General features: G+C 43.5%; 1 protein-coding gene across 3 annotated transcripts in view; it reads left to right on the top strand.

Annotated features, from left to right (window-relative positions):
• The window catches only part of LOC119397290 (dynamin), a 75,510-nt gene that overhangs the window by 34,409 nt on the left and 15,657 nt on the right, over positions 1-25,444 (top strand). For all 3 annotated transcript variants that reach the window (XM_037664741.2, XM_037664728.2, XM_037664763.2), the window contains 4 exons: positions 6,854-6,967; positions 7,563-7,672; positions 9,528-9,828; positions 19,121-19,177. In XM_037664741.2, coding sequence (XP_037520669.1) covers positions 6,854-6,967; positions 7,563-7,672; positions 9,528-9,828; positions 19,121-19,177 — 582 coding nt within the window. The remainder of the gene's footprint in view (positions 1-6,853; positions 6,968-7,562; positions 7,673-9,527; positions 9,829-19,120; positions 19,178-25,444) is intronic.

Here is a 25,444-nt window from a genome sequence, read left to right as displayed (position 1 = left end):
AAGCACAGCCTCGCTAGAATGCTGCGGGGGAAGGAGCTGGCACTGTAAGTTTAGGCAGCCAGTAGAATGCAGCAACAATTGCTGCTGCATTTGAGCAAGATGTGCAAACTTACTTGTACAGCTTCACTGTATTGAATGTATCAGTTGTCAGACTGGCATACATCTCTGGAGAATGTCTTGTCAGTATCAGTTTAAAACCTTTTATTTTTTTGTGAGTTTGTGGTGTTCCACTTGCATTGAAACATTAAATTTTGCACGGAGAGCACTCCATATCTGTGTAGTAAGAGGCACTTTAGCTGGTTAAATATTTCATTGCAGAGGGTCGGTAACATACATGCTTATAACTGCAGTTGTGGAGCAACTTGGGTTACTAATATCTGGTTACATGTTGAAACTGTGTATTTGTCTTGCAAGATTGCCTGCAGTCATCATGTGGTCATTGACTATTAATTATTTTGATATCTTTAGTTGCTGATGCCTTCTTTTATTTTGTAGATAAAACTAGTGAAACTGGAAAGCGCACATTTTAAGCACCTCTGAAATGTGCACTTACCATCTTAGTGATTGGTAATTTTAGACATGTGCTTTTACTTTATATAAATTTATCTGACCGTTTTTTATTGTAAGCTTTCTACTTTATCATCTACGTAGGTGACATACACAGCCTTTTTTATTTCTAGCATTTTTATCCTAATTTTTTAACATTGATACAAACCGGAAAGCATCATTGCAGAACAAAATAGTTTGACTGAAGCCTTCGTTTTGTTACTTGTGCTCTTAGTGCAGTGAAAGCAACGTTCTTCCCAATATTTAAAATTAAAGCTATGTTCATCACACTGACATAGTCACTGCTCAAGTATCCATATTGGCAATCTCTAGATCAGTAATTTGTGCAGTTAATGTGCAAAGATATGCAAAGTTTTAACTGGAGCTTAGGTGCTTTAAACAAGTCAGTGGTTTAGAGCCTGTCCTCAACACTATATAGCTGAGCGAAGAAATGCAGCAGTGCTAAGAGAGAGCACTTGCATGTTCACACATGGTGGTATCAAAGTGTTTCAAAGACTGGCCCTGTTTTGAGGAAAGTAATTTACATGTGTTCATGTGCTGTCACCTTTGAAATAGCTCCCTTGTGCAGCAATACAACCTTCCCTCTGTTATTGCCACTTTGTGGGTATGTTGGATGCCTTCTTTCCACTAGTAGCCGAGCGTACGTCTTACAATTCGAGCTTGATTAACCTATGTGACGCAATTCTTTATCTGAAGAAAAAAATGGAATCTTATAGAGAACTCCTTGTTCGGGTACTGGGAATGTGCAAAAACAATTTTTGGCCATTTGCTCTGCCACGGTGTGCAATTTGTGGCTTTATTGTGAAAAGGTGGCAACAGGCATCCAGTGCAAAAAATACATTGCAAGGCAAGTGCCAGTATATGTAAATACATTTATGCAACAATACTAGGTTGGATTGCAAAAGATTCTGAATATTGACATGCATGCTTATTCTGAAAAACGTGCAAGGAATTGGTATTTGCTCTCGTGCAGGGCTTCCTAGCTGTTGAGTCACAAATACAACTAATATAAGGTTGCATATTGCTAAATTTCTTAAATTTTCCATATTGAAATAGCAAAAAATTTAAGGAAAATACCGTGAAATCCTGAGGAAGTGCCCCCTTTCAGCAAGTTGAAATTACCGGTAAAGTAGAGGGGGCGGGGCACTTTCCCTGAACGTCATCAAAATTTAAGATGGTATCAGCAAAGTTTTCATGCCAGAAAAAGAGCCTTCTTTAGAAGTCGTCTCACGCTCATTTATGGCATGGTGCACTACAACGATGGCTCACAAATACAAGAAATGCAATCGCAACCAGACCGCGGGAAGCATGGCATGGAAGCTTCTGAAATGATGAGCCAACGCAACAGCTCTTAGCAACAAACACAGATCTTGAAGGCCTTACTTTTACTGAATACGGCGTCATAGGCACCATCTAGGAATACAGATCTCGAAGGTCTTTGCTTGCGGGACCTTGAAAATCGTCGTGGGTGTCTAGCGCTGTTTAGAGTGCGATCATTATGTGGGAAAAGGTCAAATTTCACTGTTGATTAAAGCACAGTTAAATCACAATTCTTGAGTTTTGCGACAGCCATGCAAGCGGCACTTCGTAAACCAAGATGACTTGTACAATTGCCTCTGCATATTCCAAGTCAACCTTTTTCTTCAGTCATATTCGGGATTCTCAAAAGGTGCCCTTGCTTTAGAAATTCTTCTTGCATGAATTAAGCCAGTACACCGATTTTTCATCAGTGATACCTAAAGATGATACTGGTAATTCATATAGTGAACTATCTTTGAAGTGTTCCTTTTGCTGTGATATTTTGCTTACACTTCCATTAATATGCCATATGCACTGTCATTTGGAGCTCTTATGTCCAATTTGTATTGGTCAAAGCCTTTGTGGTTGATGTTCTGTGCTACTAAGGTATGGCTGGTTCTAGTGGTAGGAGTCTGTTACTGGTGTCAGTCTTTGGTGCACTGCTTGTTTTGTCTGCAAATTTCCCTCTGAACTAAGTTCCACACACTTGCAAACACACTTTATGCTGCCATATTAGCAAAGTAATCATGCGAGGGTTTTGAGACTTAATGCACTGCTTGCACATAACTTTGAGGCCTTTCTTTTATGGTATATATTTAGGGCTGTTATGGCCTGCTGCAAGTTGAGATTCATGCTTATCATTTTTTCTATACACCGACTAGATCCGATTTCATAACTACAGGATGATTGTGTAGTCACATGCAAGGTGCCATTTTCGAAAGCTTGTAGCTTGTGCATGCGTCAGCTGAATCACATTGTTGCGATTTCCTACTGCCGTGAGCTTGTGTTAAAGCTAGCAGTGGTGCATTCTTACCTTGCTGTGCTTGCAGGACTTCGTGTATGTGCTGCTTTCCTCTGAAATGGCAAATGGCTCCACTATTATGCTTGTCTTGATCACATGCGTTTCAGCATGGGCTTTCCATTGATAATTCATGTGAAGTTTCCATATTTATTTCCACTTTTGTACGGTGAACGTTCTTCTCTTGTATGCCTATCTGTCATCTCTTTTTGAATATGAAGGGTAGCACTCTTGGCACCTTGAAACAGCACTTCAAAGGTTTTGATTGAAAAAAAAAAAATCAAGATATTTTTTATGCAAAAATATTAAGCCCATTGAACATGTTACTATTCCCGTTTGAGCTGAAACGCATAGTGTACTCTTTAATTCACCTATGCTTAAGGTCATGTTGGGCTTGTCTTGCATATCCTTCACCGTCTTGTCCAAAGCTGTGCATTTCTTAACTCTGCAAAGACACTGACCTAATTATCGTTTCAAAAAATTACATGACCTTTACGTTGTGAATAATTCAAGCCCAGTTATTAGAGGACTAATGAAAAACTGAGGTCTGTTCGCTTGGCTGCTCTTTCTTAGCCAGTATTAAAAAGTCCACGTATGGTGCTGCACGAGCAAATGTTATGCAAGTGTGATGCAGCACCTGCATGCCTCTCGGCCCGTGCAGGTTGAGGAGAAAAGTACAGCAATGAGCAAATTTTGCAGTATGCTCAATTGAGGTGTATGAGAAGTATTTGAGAAGTATGCACTTTCATATGCGAATGTCTTTATGTTCTTGCAGCAACCCTAATTGTTACATACTACACTGAAGCAGCCAATTAGTCGTGGCTGTTGACTGAACTTCTTCATAGGGAAACACATTGTGAGATTTGCTTGCAGAAAATTTAGCACATTGTCACGTGGTTGTGACGGTGAAGAATGCACTCAAGCTGGTAAAAATGAAACTATTGGGCAAACGTGGGCCCAGAAAAAGAAGTTACACTCATAATGCAACGACAGCGACGAACACGGTCGTCGGTTGTTGATAATCTGATTGTCGGTGAAACACGATGGCTTTCGTACATGTGAGACCGAACGTTCCAGCATTATTTCTGGTGCTCGCATTAGCTCCCAGAATAAACTAAGCCACTCACATTGTGCACTCAAATGTTATCAGAACTGTCTAAAATAATTGTGGAGGTTCCTAAACATTCGGGCACGGCCTGCGATGAGCGGTGGTTGCATGTGTTGCAGTTTTAATGTGATAGCTTTAAAGAGCTCGTTTCGCAGAAATTCCGGTGTTTGTGTTGGCATCGTGAGCTGCGAGGGAAAAATCAGCATTGTCCATGAGCAAAATTTTGAGATAATACAAATAAACAAATAATAATAAAATCTTCGGTTTGAGTGGGAATCAAACCCAGGACGTCTTTGTGGAAAGCAGGTGTTCTACCACAGAGCCACGCCTGTGCTTGAAATTTCAATCGAAAAAAAAAACACTATATGAATGTTATGTAGCCTTCTTGGACTGAACATTACTCTCTAGTGGTTCAAGGTTATGTCACCAAATTTTTACCGTGTGAATGTTAGGTAGTGCGAGGAGTGCCATTAATGCATGTAATATATTGCATGGCAGAAGTGTAGAATCACACCAGGCATCAAAACATGTGAATTGTACAACGAGTGGTTGGTTTAAAGACCCACCAATTACCAAAGCACTTGTGCATAATTAATTATCATTATCAATGACAGCCTCAACAACTAGGCTTGTGCGAATATTTGAGCATAAGCCTAGTTTGAGCACAGTATTCGACACATGAATATTCGAGCACGAACGAGTATTACAGTATTTGAATTCGCTTCGATTCGAATTTAAATTATTGGTAATTTCAAAGTATTCAAAATGAACTAATAGGTGTGTATTAGTCCACATGTAACCCCCCTGTGAACGTGGTTTCACTACAGTGGAGGGATGCCATACCGTGAATACACCTTTCCAGAAAAAATCCGCACTGCCGCAAAGCCCCACTTCAAGGTTAAATGAACATGTTAGCCTCACATCGATTCATTATTTTTTAAGCTTAAATCCTTGTTATACTGGCTTATATACGCTAAGCGTAGTAAATTTTAAAACTTAGCATATTTTACAGGTTATCACTTGCATTCTGCTGAAAGTCAAATTCTGCTACTATTCAAAATTGCTTCCACTTCCTTTGAACCAAAAAAAAAAGAATGACATTTGCGCATGCCTTGTTTCAATTTAAAAAAATATTGTGCAGGTTAGTTGGGTCATGACAAATATGCTCATTTTTCATTATAATATGCGATATATGCTATTTGAATGCGATTCGAAATTATTCGAACAAATCACTATTTGCTTCGAACCTAAAGTTTACTATTCGCACATGCCTATCAACAACGTGTACAGTTGTGCAGGTGTGCATGTTGCCTTACGAATGCGTTGTGGGTACCTCGTCAATTCGCAAAAGGAAGAATTATGTCATAGGGGGCACTTCGCAACTGTACTTGTGGTAGGCATTCTAGGATAGTTTGAAAGGGCCAATTTACATGTGCACAGACGTTCCTTTCCTTGCGGCGCGGTTTAGGTGTCCACCGAGAAGCGAAGCCAGGCTAGTGATTGAGAAGGCGATGTGAACATGGTCCGATTGCGCTCGCGTGTTAATATTACTTGCCCACATTGTGTTTGCACAATCATTTACCCACCAAATTTGTGACTCAACTCTTTACAACTGATTGTTTCCAAAACAGAGCATCTTAATATGTGTCCCACTTATCAGCTAGCTGTGCATTATGTTGTCTGCTGCTGAGAGCTTGTACTATTCCTGCACATCCAAATTAGCAGGTGTAAAGTGACCATGAATTAGTTGTGAACTGGCTGTTGCTGTTAATGTGAGAATGAAAGTGCCATGCTTCCGAAATAATACGAGAGGTGTAGCCAAATCTAAGGGACTTTCAAAATACAGAGCTAGCACACAGCTGAGCAGTGTGGCTGTTGCTGGACAGGCCTGCCTGAGTAGAAGTGTAGCCACCTTGCTTGGGATGGAAATAACTAGGCACAGTGTGCAAGGTTTGCATGGTGATGTGGCCTGCAAAGTTTTTTTGTTTTATTTCAAGGTGAAAGGTATGAAAAGAACACCGATGCAGTCTTTGTTAGCATTGTTAAATTTTTCATACTCATTCAAGAAGTTGCGCTGTTCACCTTGAATTATGCAGAACCAACAAGCCAAAACTTTGATGTTACTGAGTTGCCTCTTCTACTTGTTCCTGAGGGAGATGTGTGTGATCGAGATAAGCAAGAAAGCACCTTTCACCAGTTTTTGTCAAGCAGCCTGTCATTTTTAACAGCAGGACAGATATGCCTGCATACACAGTTAGCATCCATGTGCTAGTGCTAGTCTTCACTGGAAGCACTTGGCTGTTGAGAGCACAGCATTGCATTTTTGCTTGAACTTGCACACCTTGCATTAAGCACATCTAGGCAGACCATTTAAGTCAGTGCTTCAATTGCAGCTGCTTGCAGTTGAAGTTGGAAAATGCCTATTTGAATTTTAAAGCATGTGCCTTAGTAGCTGCTGAGTGTGTTGAAACATTTGCCGGACAAAAAAAAAGTAGCAGCCTTGGTTGCTTATAGCCTTTGTTTTAATGTTGCATTATGTTGCCTAGTGTTGAAGTTATCTACATAGTGTGCTTTTGTATTTAAGAGGCACAAATAATGCTGTTAAACACTCATAAATTGGCTCATAAGGCTCTCATAAATTGGATTCACTTGCTACATAGATCACTGATCTTGTAGGAAAATTTCTGTGGTTGTTTCTGGATTTCTTTAGTCCATATCTGAAGGAATGAAAATTGTGTGGATTGTTTTTGCCATGTTGCCTATGGCCTAAAGGTGTTTTGAGACCTGTTTGCTGATATGTGGCTAAGTGAAAAAGGGCAGTAAAGTTTTCTAATATGTCGTTCGTCATGCATTTGTTTCAGGTGATTCGCAAGGGGTGGATGTGCATCCACAACTTGGGCATCATGAAGGGTGGCTCTAGGGACTACTGGTTCGTGCTCACATCGGAGTCCATCTCGTGGTACAAGGATGAAGAGGCAAGCATATTTGCCTTTTGCTTACAATTTTTTTACCTCAAGTACAGTAGGGCAGTGATGAAATTCTTGATTTTTTTAAGTTATGTAAAGTGGTGGCGGTCATCCTCCCGTCCACTTTATCGGGTATATCTATGCATTTAAACCTGGGAGTGTTAATCGGTGCCACTTGGAGCCATGACGGCGAGTGTTGCTGCCTGCTGGCGTCGTGTAGCATGTGATCTTATTACAAGCTGGCAGCTGACCTATAATCCCTCGCACACTACCTGAAGGCATGAAGTCTGTCAGAACGAGACCCTTACTATGAATGAACGAAAGAAGGGGAATTTTAAAGGCTCGTTTTTCTTTGTTAGTTGTCTCTTAGTTCTCATTAATATTAGTCCATTATATGGAATACATTCAGATTATTTTTAAATTTATATGTTATTTTGGAGTTCCTTAATGTACAGCTTTCACAGGTCTTTGTGGTAGCGTTAGTGGTACCTTATTTCCTTGTTTAATGCCACTGGTTTGTACAAGCTTAGTTACACAGTGCGGCCAGTTTACAGGACATAGCTATTTTCATAGTATTTCAATTTTGTCATTTTCAACATTTTAGGAGAAGGACAAGAAATACATGCTCCCTCTGGATGGCCTGAAAATTAAGGATATTGAAGCTGGTTTTATGTCTCGAAGAAACACATTTGCACTTTTCAACCCTGACCAAAGGTAACTTTCTTTACTGTGCTGCAACATTCTTTTAGTTCAAAAAAGGTTTTTTTACGTTATTCATGAAATTGTGATTGTAATTTTTAGTCTGAAATGAAATCCATAAGCACTGTTTGATGTGGCAAGTACTGTAACTTCATTTTACATTATTTACAGTAGTACAGCAAGCACTTTCATTAGCATCTTTAACTTCGTTGCAGTGGCCATTGTAGAGTGCTCGATCATACACTCTTTGAGTCATTCTGCCTGTTGCGCTACCCTGTTCCCGACTGCCTTTTCCATGAAGCATGCCACCCTGCATGGTAACCCCACTCTTAGGTTGAAGGAAGCAGAGGAGTAAACGAAACTTTTATATCTTGACATCTCTACGCTGTCACAATTACACAAATTAAACAAAAAACATTGCATATGCAATTACCAACAGTGAGTTTTGTTTCAGTATTTGTCGTACTCGTAACACTATATATGTAGTTTTCTAGCATACCTCTGTTGAAAGAAGGCAGCTTCTCTCCTTATCTTTCTTTTTATGTGCTTCGTGGTATGACCTGGAGAATGGGCTATATGTAATGGTTATTATTTTCACAAATTATCCGTGCCAAAATGATGAACTGTTTTTCTTGATTATGGCAGCTTATGTAGTGAATCAACAGGGCTGTGGTTATAGTACTGAGAACTGCAATCCTGCTGTACTTAGGTTCAAGGGATGTACAGTAATGAGAGCAACATATTTATATAGCCAGTGGTAACTTAGCAAAATTAAGTATGTAAATACAGTATTTCCTCGCAAGAGCACACATAGTTCGTTGAGTTTTCTTGGCAACTTTCTTCTTTTGAACTGTCCACCACACTCCCTTTTGTACTTCCCCAAAATATGCAATGCTATCTGGCAAGAGCTCGATAAACATATACCCCTACTTATGGCTTCAAATGGAACCACAGTTCACTGGGAATCTTGCAGGCAACATTGAGGTGAATTATCTTAAGTGCGTGTTTGGTTGTGCTCCTAATATGTCGCTGTTTCAGTGTTAATATTCGGTTGGGATGCTATCAGTGCTTTCACATTTGGATATTTGGAACCTGTTTTTTCCGGCTTGCAGTACTTAGGTACATAGGCGTGCGCAAGGTTCCCCATCAGGGGGGGGTGAAGGTTCATCGCAGCGCCCCCCCCCCTCCTACTAAGCCAATGGACGAGGCAGATTTCGCCCCCCCCCCCACTTAAGTGACTAGGGGGTCAATGTATGTGGCAGATTTTGCGCCCCCCCTCTTAGGTGACTGGGGGGGGGGGGCGGCCACCCCCCCTGCCCCCCCAGTGCGCACGCCTATGCTTAGGTATTGCTTTTTTGACGAGCACTACAAAATTAACATTCAAGACTACAGCGCAAATAAAACACACACAAGGACGAGTAGGCACGGATACTGTGCCCACTGTGTATGTGCCTACTCATTCTTGTTTTATTTGGATATAGAAACTACCATATTTGCACTGTAGTCTTAATCATGTTGAACCAGCTGGCTTAATCTTCAACTTTACAAATTTAACCTGGCATTCGTTTACTTAATTGGCTCATATTTGACATGGTGTTACATGGTGTTCACATACTTTGTGAACCTAAGTTTTAATTGCTGCCTATAGAGGGAAGTGTCATTTTGAAAGATTCTGAACTTCATATTCATACAAAATAAAAAATAGGCTATGAAGAAACTGCTGTCATGCTATGTTTGAATTGAAAAAAAGAAAGAGAAGTATTGCTTATGCAACTTTCAAGGTGTAGGGTTGTGTTAAGGCCAGTGTAAATGAGCTGGGCTATGAGAGGACAGCTTGTGATTGGAAGACTGTTGCTGGCTCCCACTGGAGGAACGTGTACAAGGACTACAAGCAGCTGGAGTTATCGTGCGAGAGTCAAGAGGAGGTGGACTCGTGGAAGGCATCATTCCTGCGAGCTGGTGTGTATCCAGAGCGGGCACAGAGTGCTGCAGGCGATGGCGAAGGGGGCACAGATGGCGTGGGTTCGGAAGGCAGTGGATCGTCCATGGATCCTCAGCTTGAACGCCAGGTGGAGACCATCCGTAACCTGGTAGACTCCTACATGCGCATTATCACCAAGACCTTCCGTGACCTGGTGCCCAAGATCATCATGCACCTCACCATCAACAATGTGAGAATCCTTTCTTCATGCAGCTGTATAATGAAATGTAACAAATTTATGCATTTGGGCATTCAAATAGTGACAAATATTGCCTTGCTCACATTCCTTGAGTAGGATAGCTTGGCTGTTTAAAGGAAGTAGCTAAACCATGATTGAAGCACATTAGAACACTGCACGGGCCCCAGCTGGCCCGAAAGGTCAGATCTGGCTTGAAAGCCCGAGTCCGGCACAGCAGGGCTTCGAGTAAGGAATTGTTGTATTGGACCCAGGTTGGGCTCTGGCCCATGAGCTTTGGGCTCGGGCCTGAGTAGGGCCCTGAACTGGCCAAGGTCTCATACAAGTCAGTAGGCACAGGTATGCTATATGTAACTTTAAGAAACTACCTTATATAAATTCCTGTCCTTGCATAATTTTAAGCTTGATACACTTTTGGGTATCTTGTAAAGAAATGGTAAGCACGCAATGGCACAGTAACGGTACGCTGCCCAGATTAGTGTATGAAAAGGGTTAAAATTTCATTCCATCTATAGTCGGATACAACTTTAGAAGTCAGCGGCATTTCCTCTTCAAAGGCGGATGAACACAAGCCTGCACCAATGGGCGCGCACTCGGGACTGACGTCATAAGCGGGACGACCGGTGGCTCCGCCTTCGGAGAACATTGGCGCGTGCATGAGCGGGACTATTTCTTTAGTCGTGGAGGCGATCGGCTGCCGCGCTTCGGTCGTCTGGGCAGGGTCTCTCCTGACTTCTTAAGTTGTATCAGACTATAAGTGTTGTCCTTTTGAAACAGCTTTGACAAATTTGGTGAAGCCCACAAGCATTGCCATTGCTTTACATTTCTTCATTCTGTTGTCAAGATGTGTTCCCACAATGTGGGTTTGCCGGTCTGGGAGTTATTGTCAGTGCTTAATGCACGCCCTTTACTTGAGGGGTGGTGCCAGTGATCGCACGCTTGCGCCAACTGCGTCAAAGTACACCAAATACGATTTACTGTGCCATCCTTATAAAATCTATGTAAGTTGCCAAACTGGGCCTAACAGAGTCTCAAATTTGATGCCATCTATCCCTGGCAGTTGCACTGACGGCGCATCCAAACATGTACAGCCTGATCTTGGGACACACCGGGGTCACAACCACGGACCGATAATTATTCGGGAGACAAAACAGCACTCGTGCCTGTGTTTGCATTAAGCCCCTATGCCGTGCATAGTGTTGGCGCAGCTTTTGTCGTGCTAGTAGGCTTGACGGCTAATCACTCTCTCCACAGAGGCTTCCAGGCTAATTGGTGGTAATTCATCGGCTGACGTCTGCTGCTGCTCCAGAAAGATAGTTGGTTTATAGTTTCGGGCGCAGCACGGCACGTAATTGAGGCAATATTCAATAATAACCGTGTACTACTAAAATGTCCATCGCTTTGGTTTTTGGACGTTGCCGAATAAAATCTGCGAAAAATAATAAATATATGGAATTGAATCTTTTGCATGTCAAGTTCATAAAAGAACATGTAAACAATGGGAACGCGCTGATACTTCTCCTCAGGTATTCTTCCTCCGTGGTTCGTCATCCAGAAGAGCTTTTTTGTAGTGCCTTCCACCAGCCCACCCGAGTGTCTCGCAATTGTGTCGTCATGGCTTGTGGTAAATACCCGATAAGCCTTTGGCACTTTTGGGCCGGGCTGGTAAAATCGGCCCGTACAGGGCTCCAGAGCAGGGGTCGGCAACCTGTGGCCCACGCGGCAGTATTATGCAGCCCCCGGCATGATGTCAGAACCACACCCCTCTACTTGTCACTTCCTTCTGAAGGCCAACATGGCAATTTTGTGGTCAAATAGCATTAGACAGGAACAAAAAAAAATCGCTTCCAGCTGGTATTGTACCCTGCCTTCTCACTTAACCAGGCAACGTCTTACGATTATTGATAATTCGCCTATTCTACTGACTATAGATAATGAATATTTTATCTGTTAATTATAGAAAACGATTATTGTCAATTTGCCTATTTTTCTTCTCTGTTTGCCTGCAATGCCACCCCCACCACCACCCCTCGATTTCCCATGCGGCCCCCGCCGTGTCGGCTTATTGCAACTCAGCCTCCGCTTCAAAAGGTTGCCGACCCCTGCTCTAGAGCACGTACCAGTCTTTTTTATCACCTTACTGTTTTCTTTGGTCTGGAACCAGCTATGGTAGCCTTGTGGTTGCATAGTGCTTGTGGATACCTTGCCCTTGAGTTGTCTTATTTTCACCTTCACAAGATTGTGATGCTTCATAGTTGCAACAGCTGCCTCCATGAACAGTACTCAGGGATTACGATGCTCGGGGCAAGTGCCTGCCTGTGCTTGTTGTGCCAACGGGGAGCACTCATTAAAGTGAGGTGGTGCATTGTGGTATTTACTCAGGGAGGGCATTAGTGATGCATGGTCACTGCATCCTGTTGACAGTGCGACAGTAGTGTGGTGTGTGTGTTTCATGGCAAAAGCTGCAAAGCACTGTAAGCCCATGTTTTCTAACTGCACTTCTTTGCCACGCCGTACAATGTGGCTGTGTCATGGTTGCTGTCATGGTAGGAGCAGGTTTAGTGCGTGTTATAAAAGATTCAAATACACATTTTTCGTATTTTATGCACACATTGCATTTGATATAAGCATATTAATATTAGGTTGACAAGGCCAAAAATGTGGAGCTTTTGCTTTTTTTGCATTTGTTTTTCTTATTAAAAAAAACAAACAAATCTAACGTGACTCATCTCTGCCTGTTCCTCTTAGTTCTCCTGAGCGCACAGTATAGAGCTGATACATTATACATTATCTTGCTTCGACACCATATGCAGCGATTCCACTCCTGCGCCAAAGTGCACCAAATTGGATTTACTGCGCCATCCTGATAATATCGATGGAAACTGCACCAGGGTCTTGGGTTTGGGAGTGTCTGTCACCTCCAATCGCACTGCCAGCACGTCAAAACATGTGCAGCTTGATCTTGGGGCCGCCGAAGTCGCAATCTCGGACCAGGAATTATTCCACTGAATAAACAGCACTGATGCGCGGGTCCCGGGTAAGCCACGATGCCATGCACGTTGCCGACACATTTTCTGTTGTGCAAGTTGGCTCGATGGCAAAACGCACTCTCTGCAGAGGCTCGTGACATCAAGGCCAATAGCTAGTGTGAAAGTGTGGGGCGATTCAGCACTGGATGTCGTCTGTTCAGAAACGCTGCTGATAGCTCATTGCAAGCGTCGCACGGCACGTAATGAAAGCAATTTTCAGTAATAACTACATGTGTGCCGCTTAAATGTCTGTCACTTCTGTTTTAGACATTCTGGAATGAAATCTGGGAACGCTAGCGATATCTGGAACAATATCGAATTTCCATGCTTCGCGTCCATGGAAGAGCGTTTAAACGGTGGGAACGCGCTGACACTTTTCCTCAAATATACTTTATCCATGGATCTTCATCCAGAAGAGCTTTTTCGTAATTCCTTCCACCAGCACATCCGGGTTTGTAACGGCTCTTGCGGTAAATAACCTCTAAAAGGCCCCACCCTTTTGGGCTCGTGAGTACTAGGTTCCCAATGTTAATTTTTTGCTTGCTTTTTTTTTAAATGTCGCATTATAAAAGGATGCCCGTTGGTCAGAGCAGCCGCATTTCGGTTTTAATATGTGCAGCTGTCAGTGGCGGGCCCGTTGCTGATGGCCCACTGGGAAGCGGCTACACCATGTTAACACTTTCCTCGCTTTCCAGGGTCAATAGCTGACGGTTAAAAAAAATCGCAGTTTTGTTTAAAGGCCAACTCCGGCGATTTTTTGGCCATGTCAAAGTAATGGTGCTTTTATGTTCCTGAGACGCTCCTGTTACGGGCCCGATAGCAGAAATACTCGGCAAATTGGAGAATAATTTTAAATAAGCAAAAAAGCGCAACACCGAAACCGAAGCCCAACCGAGTGTACTGTCTACGTATGACGTAGACGTTGTTACGAACGAACCGGAAGTCGTGCAAGGCATGCCGGTCACGGCGGCGCGGAGTATGAAAACTGTGACAGCCGGGACGACCAGCGAAGCGCCGGCCAAACCAACGCTGTCTGTCGCCTTGTGCACAGCAGACGCTCGCTGTAGCGGCCTAAGCGCCGAAGTTAGTGGTGCCCTCAGCTGCGTCACTTCCGCCGCCTTGCCAATACTGACGTCACAGACACAATGTTGCCAATAATTGTGGGAAGCCAGGAGGGCGTTTGCAGACAAATCTTTAAAATTCATTTGCAAACAATCTGCGCATGTCTCAAGCCTGTAATTTGGCATAAATGACGGAAACGTGCAAAGGAACGTACCCAGCGAATTTCACTGAGATCCATCGACCTCGAAAAATCGCCGGAGTTGGCCTTTAAGGGTAAAGCAATGAATGTGATACCAACAAATTGTATTGTTATGCAATGTAAAACTAGCAGCTAACTCACTAACTCTTTTGGATCCAATCTCGCATAACTCAACAAAACGCTGGTTTAATCCCTTATGGCTGCTCCAGGAACCAAAGCGGTTTTCGTGCTGTTAGTTCTCTAAGCGCGAAGTAAGCATTGAGAGCACAGCAAGTTACGAACGGTCTCCTGATGCCTCGAGATAGCGCGCACCAGCGACTGGGCCCTTCGAGCGATGAAGTCCCCTCTCCCCTCCCCTGGCGTCCCTTCATGCTCCTTACGAAAGACGGGCGGGCCCATCATAGAGAGACATTTCCTCTCTTTGATGGGCAGTGGACGGCAAGCCTCGCATGCAGGGTGATGTTATCGCATGCGCCTTCCGTGCGACGGAGACGGCCGGCTCGTTTCGTCTCCGCTTCAGCTGCATTCGTCGCCAGCGCTCGCAAGCTTTTTCCCGCGGCTAGAATGCACGGGGTGATGTTGTCAATTTGGACTTTATGTGGAAAATAACAGCAACGGCGATGGTGAAAACTCGCCAAGAGTGTCCATATAATCGCTATTGCAATGAAAAGAAAATATTTGAGGAGGCATTCCACTCTGTGAGGTGGATGATCAGTGAAGCTGTTTCGCGCATGGCACAGAGGTGACACGGTGAAGGCCAGTTTAACACTTTCGTGACCGCGGAAAAATCTGTTGTTTTTGGCTAGTCCAGGAAATATTTTTTTCCTGCCACAGAATATACCTGATGCTAAAGTGTAGGGTATCAAACGATAGAGAAAGAAGTGGTCTTTCCAACAGCATTAATTTCAAACAAAAATTTATTTCGAATATAATAAAAAAAATGATCAAACAAAGAAAAATGCATCAAAAAGAAAGAAAGATACATAAAAACATCAATGCTACTCTGCAAAGGTTAAACATTAAAAAAATCGAAATATACGTTTTGAACACAAAGCCCTCGCATAATAATAGTGGAAATATAGGCTCTGTAAGTACAAAGATTATTTACATAAATACAAGAATATAGGCACCAGTGCCTATCATGCCACCGCGTGATGCAGGTTCTTGACGCGGAGAAACAAAGGCCTGCTGCGCATGTCCTGGGAAAAAAAACAAGTTTTTCTGTTCAAATTTCTTAGCATAGTTTGCAGCTCTGGTATTTTTCAATTTTCCTGTGTATTTGTTGAAATGAACAGTGTAGCCTGTTCCAAATCTGCAAAAATCCATAATTGTACCCTCATTTGACCTCTTTCTCGCTCATATACTGCCGAATACCATACCGACCTTCACATTTCACCATTTTCTCACCCACTGAAAGGTTCCGACGGGGTTAAAAGATAGCGTAGAAAAATTGTTCATGTGTTGCAATAGAGAAGACACATGGTGAAGATTTTCGTGGGATGCGACGGTCTTCTTCAGATCAGAGACACTAAAGAAGCCTTGAACCTATTCCGTGGCATCACTGATGGTGGACGAAGGCCTCGAAATATGTGTCGTCGACACCAACACCAATGCAAGCGCAGGACTTGAACGATTACCATGTACACATGGAGTGAGACGAACTTGCTCATCTTCTCTTCAGTAACCTCCCTCCATGGATCTGTCCCTCTCACTGTATGTTGGCTTTTCGAAAGTATGCATCCATGCATACTTATCTGTGTGGTTGCATATCTCTCTGACGACTTCTGCGGTAAAAAACAACACGAAGACGCCGCCGCGCAGCACACTGGAGCGTTGGGTCAAAGTCCGCTCCGCGCCGTCTTCGCGAAAAGAATTGCGCTCTTTCTGCAGCCGGTGCCAAATGCTCCCGCCCGAATGAAGTTAACACCTTGCAGATAACAACTGTTATTTTAAGAACGCACCGGATACGTTTACATCAACTCGCGGCAGCGATAAAACGACCCGAGGAAAAGACGAAACTTACCGGCGGATAGCTGCTGATGTTCCGGGGGAGGTTTGACGCACTTTCGCCGTCCGTACTGAAGCCTGGGGAATCGCAGTAGTCTTCCGTGTCTGTGGTGCTACCATCATCCAGAGATTCCCGCTCATATTAATCGGAATCCGTCAAAATTCGCCGTTTCTGTGGAGCACCCGCGAGCGGCGTCGACGCGAAGTCTGAAACAACGAGCGCTCGCCTACCCGACGGCGAACGAGCTTTAAAAATCTCCCCATGGTGGAAAAAACAAACTCTCAAACAAAAGTGATAAAAAACATGTTATTTTTATGCTTTGTATTGCGTTAGCTGTCCAGAACCGCTCAGAGAGTGCCAAAAACCTGATCTTGAAGTCATCGATAACATACTATCGATGGGAATAGGTGCGATCACGAAAGTGTTAAGATATAAAGCCATGTTAACGGCCAGGCTGTTAAAGGGGTACTGACGTAAAATTTCGCGGCCGAGGTAGCCTGCGGGATCGGTCCCCGTGAACATGCGTATATCAACTGCAGACTATCAAAAGAGAATGTGGCTTGGAAGGTATATTAAATGAATTTCGAAGTTTGCATGAGCGACCGACACTCTCGCGCTAATGACACCCTGAAAGGTGACCCTCGGTGCCCCCCCTACTTCCCTCACGTGACCACGCTGCAACAAGTTATGATGACGTCATAGCCGCCATTTCTTTTTGCCTCGTTCGCTCTGCTCCAGCAGCCTTCGGCGACTGCTCACCAACCGCGCGGAAGTGCGTCACAGTTTTGTGCTGATGTGACCAAGCGCTGCGCCCGCTAGGTGGTGATAGTTGCACCCGACGCTTGTTGTTTTTGAAACTGAAACTGACGCTGGTCGGTAATGAGGAGCTTGTAATTAATTATCTGTCGCGCTCTGCAGCAAACGACGTGCCGTGTTATGACTAACAGGCCCCCAGCAACGCATTGCAGCAAAAAAAACGCGAGGCCAGAATTTTTGTGCCAGTACCCCTTTAACGTTCAATACGCAGTATTAGTGTGAAAGCCTTAGAAGCCTCATCGCACACGAAAATTGACCGTCGGCAGCATCAACACAGTGGATGCAAAAAATAATCATCATATGATGACGTCATCAATCACCAAAACTTGTGTCGTCATCATGACTTCAGACATCGTGACGTCACGTAATGACACCATCATCACATGACATCGTCACTTTGCACGGCTTCCGATCGGTGCGCCGATCATGGAGGCAGTGCAAAACCAGGCGAGGTGCAGAAAGCTTGCAATGCCTCTGATTCTGGAGGTGGTGCAAAACCACGTTAGGTGCAGAAAGCTTGCAGAGGGGAGAGGGGGAGGATCAATACATTGAGTGAGAAGAAAAAGAGGAAGATGGCTTTCGCCTTCCAATCGTCTTAGGCGAATGCACAAGAGACCCTGTGAGCTTTTTTTTTCTTTTTTTTTTTTTCACAGCTTCCTAGAAGGCACTAGGGGGTTTTCAGCGTACAAGTGGAATGTCCTAGCCATATGCAGCTTTGCTGAAAAAGGACGATGTTTGTTATATCATGTAATCCCCCATTGAACGCACTTTCGGACACTTCCGCGGAAGCTCGACTTGAAGCGGATGTCCATCTTCCAGGCAACCCAACGCATGCGCAAATGATAGTCTGGAAGCACTGTGAGAATGATCTTGCTACATCACAGAGGCGCCTCAAAGAGAAGGAAGGGAGTGTCGGAGGACGTTGGCTTTTTTGAGACTAGCGAAGCTACTTCATGTTGCACCCAGCAATACAATCTATCGAGAAGAAAAATAACCTGGCTTTCGCCTTGCAGTTGTCTTAGTTCCGTGAATTAGGGACAGTGTGACTCTTTAGCATTGAGGCACTGTTGTACGTCACGGCGTTTGTCTACCACGTCTGCTGATAACCACATAGATGTATTCAGAGTGTAATTTCATAAAGTACAATTTTATTGAACCAGTATTCTGTTTATTTGCTAATGTTGAAAATAATCACTGAAGAGGTTATTCCTGAACACTGAACTGCATGACACCCTTATTTTTGCATTATCGAGTGAAACATGGAGTTCTCAGATGATTTTCTTCATGAGATTTGCAGCGAATCGAAATATTTCTAGCTCTTCATAAGAACCCCATAATAATTATTTAAGTGCTTGAATGTAACTGCAACTTGATTATTCAGTGTACTCTAGGATGTGAAATTAGCTGCTCCAGAGTGCTCCCAAATGCAAAATTGCCTGCTTTGAAGTGCTCCAAGATGGAAATTTCTGCTGCTCCAAAGTGCTCCAAAATGAAAATTTCGCTGCTGGAAAAATTGCTCCAAATCAGAAGTCCTCGGTAGCGTCACTGCATATGCCATGCTAACACATCTTGTAAGATACGCTTTTAAACTCTTTGTAACGCATGCACAATCAGCTCAGGTCCTGAAAGCAGCTGTGGTGCAGTTGCATGAAGCGGCACATCGCGTGAGCATGAAAGCAACCAAGGTTTGCGGTTTGTTGGTGACATAACGAAATGCACACCAAATATTGGCCGTATGCAGTCGCCATGCTTCAAGATCGCTCTCGCCGTCACCGTGTACTGCAATTCATCAGTTTGTTTCCATGACCACTCACGTACGGCATGAGCACCACTAGCCACGTGCTTCAAGTATGTCGTTTTACTTGCTGAGCACTGTACAGACTTCAGCTCGATACTGTTATGTGGGGCTAGTGGTCAGCATTCAATGACTACTTGAAGAGTAAGGTTAAAACAGTGGCTTTTATTTTACTATTTATTAAGGGGGTGGGGCTATTGCAATATCTTAAAAAAATTATTTTTGGACATTGTTTCTTTTTCTCACTTTGTTTCTTTTTCTCACTTTTCTTTTGAGGAAATTATGTCTTTAATGTAAAATGTTTGCACGTAATTTGCATGGCATAGTTGCCGTGAAAGACAGTTGAACTGAGCTTGTGCTTTTGTGTTCCTCTGCAGACTAAAGAATTCATCTATTCAGAACTACTAGCTGCACTTTATGCTTCAGGAGATCAGGTAAGAAATAATTCATTTCAGCAATTTTATACTATTCTGTGAGGATCTAGGGCCACTATTTTTACTTTTTAGTGTGATTTACTGCCATGCTATGTACAGAAGTTTCATATGCATTTTCATATGCATTACATATCGAATGAAAGAGTCTGTTAGGTTATGCACAGACATATGGAAGGATTCTTGACCCTATGAAGAAGGAAATATGTGCGAAGAAGCTTACAGCTTGTTCAGTGTACTTGGCTGTGTTCTGGTAACACAGTTTTGAATAATTCTATACTGGATGGTACTTAGTATCAAATACCAAGCTAAACTCTGAGAACGCCTGGTTTGGTTTAATATTGCTGATATGATGCAGCAGGTTGATTACAGTGTCCAAGGACTATCCCCATTCTGCCATGCAGACACAGTAATCTTTATCATTTCCAGCTCAGGGAAGTGTGTGCATGTTTTTCACAGCCTTGCAAGTGGGGTCATTTAACGCCAAACGTCCCAGACATTGCGCTCGACCCTCTCCAATTGTATTGTAAAAAATTGTGGACGTTCATATCCATGCACTATTTGCCCTCGGAAAGTATTTTTTGGAAAAAAAATTTTTCTTGTCTGTTACAGTGATTTGAATTTTGCCGTAGTGGGTGAAACATAGGTTGCGAAAAGATACTCTAAAAAATACAATACTTTATGGAACGCCTTAAATATCTGCTGTTTACTTGAAAAGGAATGGCACTATCTTATTATCGCCCATTGACGACCACTACTTTGTCTCACGATGTGCTTTGTGATGAAGCAATGCTGCAATTCTGCGCCCATTTTGATTATTTTTTAAAAATTCTACGAACATTACAGACAAAATAGGACTACATCACATGGCTGGATAGTTGGCGGTAAGCGTGTCAAAAAAGTATTGAAGTCGATGACCGAGTAGTTTCGAAGTGGAAGGGGCGCAAACATTGAAAAATGTGTGAAATGCCTCACGTTCAGGCACATGTAGAGTGGTGATGCAGTCCAAGTAAAAATGCACGCTTGGTCTCGTTGGGAAGAGTAAACAAAGGAGATTTATTTGTGAAAGTTTAATCGGAGTGTTTTTTGTTTTAGGCGAGAAACAAAAATTGATATGTTGAGCATTCGCGGCGTGCCTGGGCGCAGGCCCGTAAGTCCACTTCACTGCGCCGCCACTGTTCCTTGGGCAATGGAAGTATGCAGCACCCACGCGGGTGGCACGATCGTGTGCTGCTGTGAGCTTTCACGTTGCTGAAAACTTGCAAACAGTGCATATGGCTGGCAGAATGTTTTGGAAGGGCACTAAAAGCTGCCGGTTAGTAGTCGGAGCAGAGCACGATTTCATTGCCACATCATTGCATGCACACGTACGACAGGCGCAGACGTTGGGTTGTGTTTTCGATCTCTGCGGAGGTTGTAGTTCTTACTTCCGTTGCCGACGTATGGTCTTCGCCACTTGAAATACCTGTGTTGCTGAGTAGGTGGTGAGCCCGGCATTAAGAGTGGTCAATGATGATGGCACGAAATGGTGAAACGTGCGCGTACCTTTAAGAGAGATTGCGCTCAAACCTTGCTGAGAGCTCAACTTTCTTCCACGCTGCATGCGATGCCTTCATCTTAGTAATCGCCTTGCGATTACTAAGCGAAGGCGATAGACATTTAAAAGGACGAAGCCGCCTTAAAGGTGGCTTCGTCCTTTTGTATATTTATCGCTTTCGGTTTCCGTTGTTCTCCGTCTAAAATATGACACAATAGCAGTATACTCACCGTTCGCAATGTTTATCTTACGCGTTGCCAAGGGATGCGGCCGAAAGACGAACCTTCGAGTGCCGTGTGCTCGCTCTGCGACGCGATCACCGGAGCAAAGTTCACATCTGCCGAAGACCTGAGCGTAAGAATACGTAGCACCATTCGGCTCCGAGACACGAATGAAGCGAGTCACATTCAGGTGAGCTGCCCATAAAAAAGAATTATAAGTGTATTCCCGGTGCCTGTTAGCCACTTTTAATAATATATTTTAAACGAACCATCCCTCGTTTTCCCTGAGACTTCGTCGGCGGCCCTGCGGAAAGCCGAAGAATGCGTGTCGAAACGTGAAAATTCACAGCAGCACACGATCGTGCCACCCACGTGGGCGCTGCACACTTTCGTTGCCCCAAGGAAAAGTGACAGCGCAGTGAAGCGGACTTACGGGCCCGCGCCCAGGCACGCCGCGAACGCTCAACATAAATTTTTGTTTCTCGCCTAAAACAAGAAACACTCCGATTAAACTTTCACAAATAAATCTCCTTTGTTTACTCTTCCCAACGAGACCAAGCGTGCATTTTTACTTGGACTGCATCAACACTCTACATGTGCCTGAACGTGAGGCATTTCACACATTTTTCAATGTTTGCGCCCCTTCCACTTCGAAACTACTCGGTCATCGACTTCAATACTTTTTTGACACGCTTACTGCCAACTATCCAGCCATGTGATATAGTCCTATTTTGTCTGTAATGTCCGTAGAATTTTTAAAAAATAATCAAAATGGGCACAGAATTGCAGCATTGCTTCACCACAAAGCACATCGTGAGCCAAAGTAGTCGTCAATGGGCGATAATAAGATAGCGCCATTCCTTTTCAAGTAAACAGCAGATATTTAAGGCGTTGCATAAAGTATGGTATTTTTTAGAGTATTTTTTGGCAACCTATGTTTCACCCACTACGGCAAAATTCAAATGACTGTAACAGACAAGAAAAATTTTTTTTCCTAGAAATACTTTCCGAGGGCAAATAGTGCACTGATATGAACGTCCACAATTTTTTACAATACAATTGGAGAGGGTCGAGCGCAATGTCTGGGACGTTTGGCGTGGAATGACCCAGTGTGAAGAGTGTGCAGATAATTAAGGCACTACAGAAAAAAGTGGTGTGGTTGGCAGGTGCTCATTGCTTGGTGTGTTTGTTTTGATAACTGGTCAAATATATCAGCCTGTTGGTTTGCTCTGTATTTACTAGCAGAAACAAAAAATTTCCAGGACACAGGCTCCACGTCAAATGCAAATTTCTGCTTTGTTAATCACTGACCCTTCTAATTGAATGGATGACTGTGTGGATCATAAAAACTACTTCAGGGTGAAACTTTTATTCTGAGGCTATGTTCTCCAGCTAAGTTTATTTCACAAATGTTCTGTCCCGGAAACTGTTGCCCCCTGAGTACATGTGTGATGTGGGCAGACTTTCATAAATTGAAGTTGCAGTGCATATGTACAATACTAAATTGCGGAAAACACAATTTTGAATGAAGGTATGAAGGCTCATTAAAAAAGGGTATGCTAGGATGAGGTTAGACTGCATCATTCCAGTGCTTAGTTGTGTGGAACAATCCATCAGTGAAGTTCATTTCTGATATTACTACAAGGGATGAAACTTACCTGTAAAATTAATGTAGTGCATAAAAACATCTTTGAATATTTTGCTTGTACATTGCCTCTATACGCTACACTGAGTGGCACTTCATGTAGCTATTAGTTCCTGTATCGCACTCAGCAAAGCAGCCTTGATGTAGGTAGGCAGGGAAACGGATCCTTCACAGCATTGATGGATGAATCTTCCTCTCTGCCCCAGTCCTTCACTTTTCAAAAAGCCTCCTAAATTTAGCATACTTTCTGATGCAGTCAGTCTTGCACATATTTGTACATCCCCCATGTACAGAGACTTCTTAAAGAGTTAGTGGGAACTGTACATAGACCACCCACCAGCACTGGAGAAAAACATAACATATGTGACGTAACTATTAACACACTGTTGTGCCTGGGTATTTGAATCCATCTCACCGCTGCAACCAGTTGTTGCGACCGGTTATTTGGATCCGTCCCTCATCGGCAACCAGGTTGTTGCTACGATAGGGCAGCGTCGTACCCGGACTCCGTTTGGTAGCGTAGTCGAGTCTCCGGGTTGAGGAACTGATGCTAGCAAGATGGGAAAACAATAACAAGTTTACTGGCACTTTTCGTACACTCAATTACATCATGACAAGGAAAGAGTTCATCGACGAGCGAATTGGATGAGCCTGTTACCGAGGGCTCAGAGCCCCATTTCTCACTCAGCACCGTCGTTTTAACCCCTCAGTTTGGCTCCTCCTTGATGACCACCAATCACACACACGACACCTCCCACCATGGCACAGTCCATTTCACTGTTGCTGAGGGGTCGTTGCACACTTGAAGCAGCAAGGGTCCGGCGGTTGACGGCACGCAGGTGGGGGAAGCAGGACAACAGGTTCCTCGTGCTTGCCCCTGCAGTTCTTTCCCCGAAGGCAAAACGTGCTTGCTCCTGCAGTTCTTTCCCCGAAGGCAGCAAAAGGGTTTGCGGAGACTCCCGTCCAAACATACCCGTCAGGTGGCTTCGGCAGCGTACCAAGCCAAGCCCAGGTGGTCCATTGTCTCCGGCTTTGCCGTCTGACTCGTCGTCCCAGAAATTCCATTTCGTGGAAGGATGCAGGTGTTCTAGCAGTGTGAGAACGCCTCGCCCGCAGATTCTCATGGTCAGCGCCTCGCCACCGACTGCCAGTCATAACAACACACACAAAAAAGAGAAACAAAATAGCTAAAGCACCACATTGATGGTGATATTACTTTGACACTGTCTGTAATCTGTAGGTGTATCCAGGACAAAATGCACGTATGTATTGTGCACCAGCACACAAACTAGGCAGCGTAGTTGCTGCATGAAGCTGTACGGCCTACTTGTTTCTACTTGTGGAATCTAGTGTTTGCTCAATCAGGGGCATCCGAATTGCAGGCCCAGCAATGGTTCTCATAGAATTCAATATCTAGGATTATGCTTCTGTGCACTGCAGATGTCATTGGCAATTGTTGCTGCTGTAAACATGTTATGGCGGTCGTGTCATCCCAGTCTGTGGATTCTGCAACCGGGAACTATGAATTTTCTGGATCAGTGAGCACAGGTTATTAGAGTAATGCAGTGTTTTATATTGTAAATTATAGGGCTGCACAAATTTTTCTCGCGTATAACCTGTAGAAAAATTTAAAAAAAAATTGAGCTAAAGTCAAGACGAAAAACTCCAATTTCTGTTTGCAAAGGTGGCTTCACGGCAGTGCTTTACAGCTATGCGAGGAAGCTAGCTTCGCGGCAATACGCATGGTTCCTTTTTAGAAAATTATTCAAGAATCGCTGTTGAGGTGTGGGTTACACGTGAGAAAATACTGTACGCGAAATACTAATGGAAGTTTGAAATAAAGCAATATTAAATTATCAAGCTTTTACGGTACCTCTGTGGGTTTGTTGATTCACCAGGAAGGCGGAGAGAGGTTACTCCAGCACTTCAATGAATGAAAGGACTTCTCTCTTATTTTGCACAAGATGCAGGTATTGTAGGTATAAAAAAAGAGCTATATTGTTTGTGGTGAAATTCTTGTTGCTTTCTGGTTTCTGCTAGTTGTAGTAGGTCCCAGTTGGACATGTGTATCTTATAAATACATTTTCACTTTGAGCCCCGCCACGGTGGTCTAGTGGTTATGGCGCTCGACTGCTGACCCGAAGGTCGCGGGATCGAATCCCGGCCGCGGCGGCTGCATTTTCGATGGAGGCGAAAATGTCTGAGGCCCGTGTACTTAGATTTAGGTGCACGTTAAAGAACCCCAGGTGGTCGAAATTTCCGGAGCCCTCCACTACGGCGTCTCTCATAATCATATCGTGGTTTTGGGACGTTAAACCCCAGATATTATTATTATTATTATTTTCACTTTGAGGGTTCTGATCTCCTGGACATGCGTTAAAGTTTGTGCCATGGCTGCTACTGTTGAGCTAAACCTTGCTTCTCATTTCGAGTCCTGCCAAAACTTTATTGCTTACTTAATAGAGGGGCTTAGAAGGGCTTAGAAGTAGCCTGATTGTAGACATTTAGCAGACAGCGAAAATTCAATAAAATTACTGAAGGTGCTTCACCACAAAATGGAGGAAAAGAAAACGGTAGATGAAAAAAAAAAAAAAAAGATTGGCAAGTGGAGATGAAGAAAATTCACACATAAAGTAAGACACTGTTGTGGTATTTGCTTTAAATGTCAAATATATGGGTATGTTGCTGCAGCTGAATTGTGATATTTGGCCCACATTAATGTCGTGGCATCTTCTACAAATGGGCAGATATGCATGCACAGTGCTGCAATTGAAATGTTACCTGGTCCACATGGTGGCTGACACATTTTTTGCTACTGGTGGGAGCGGGGGGCCTTCTAGTTGATGCATTATGGTAATACAATGAAA

Source organism: Rhipicephalus sanguineus, chromosome 1 (genome assembly GCF_013339695.2).
Source record: "Rhipicephalus sanguineus isolate Rsan-2018 chromosome 1, BIME_Rsan_1.4, whole genome shotgun sequence".
Taxonomy (NCBI): Eukaryota; Metazoa; Arthropoda; class Arachnida; order Ixodida; family Ixodidae; genus Rhipicephalus; species Rhipicephalus sanguineus.
The sequence above is the reverse complement of the archived record's forward strand: the minus strand, read 5'-3'. Positions and strand labels throughout refer to the sequence as shown.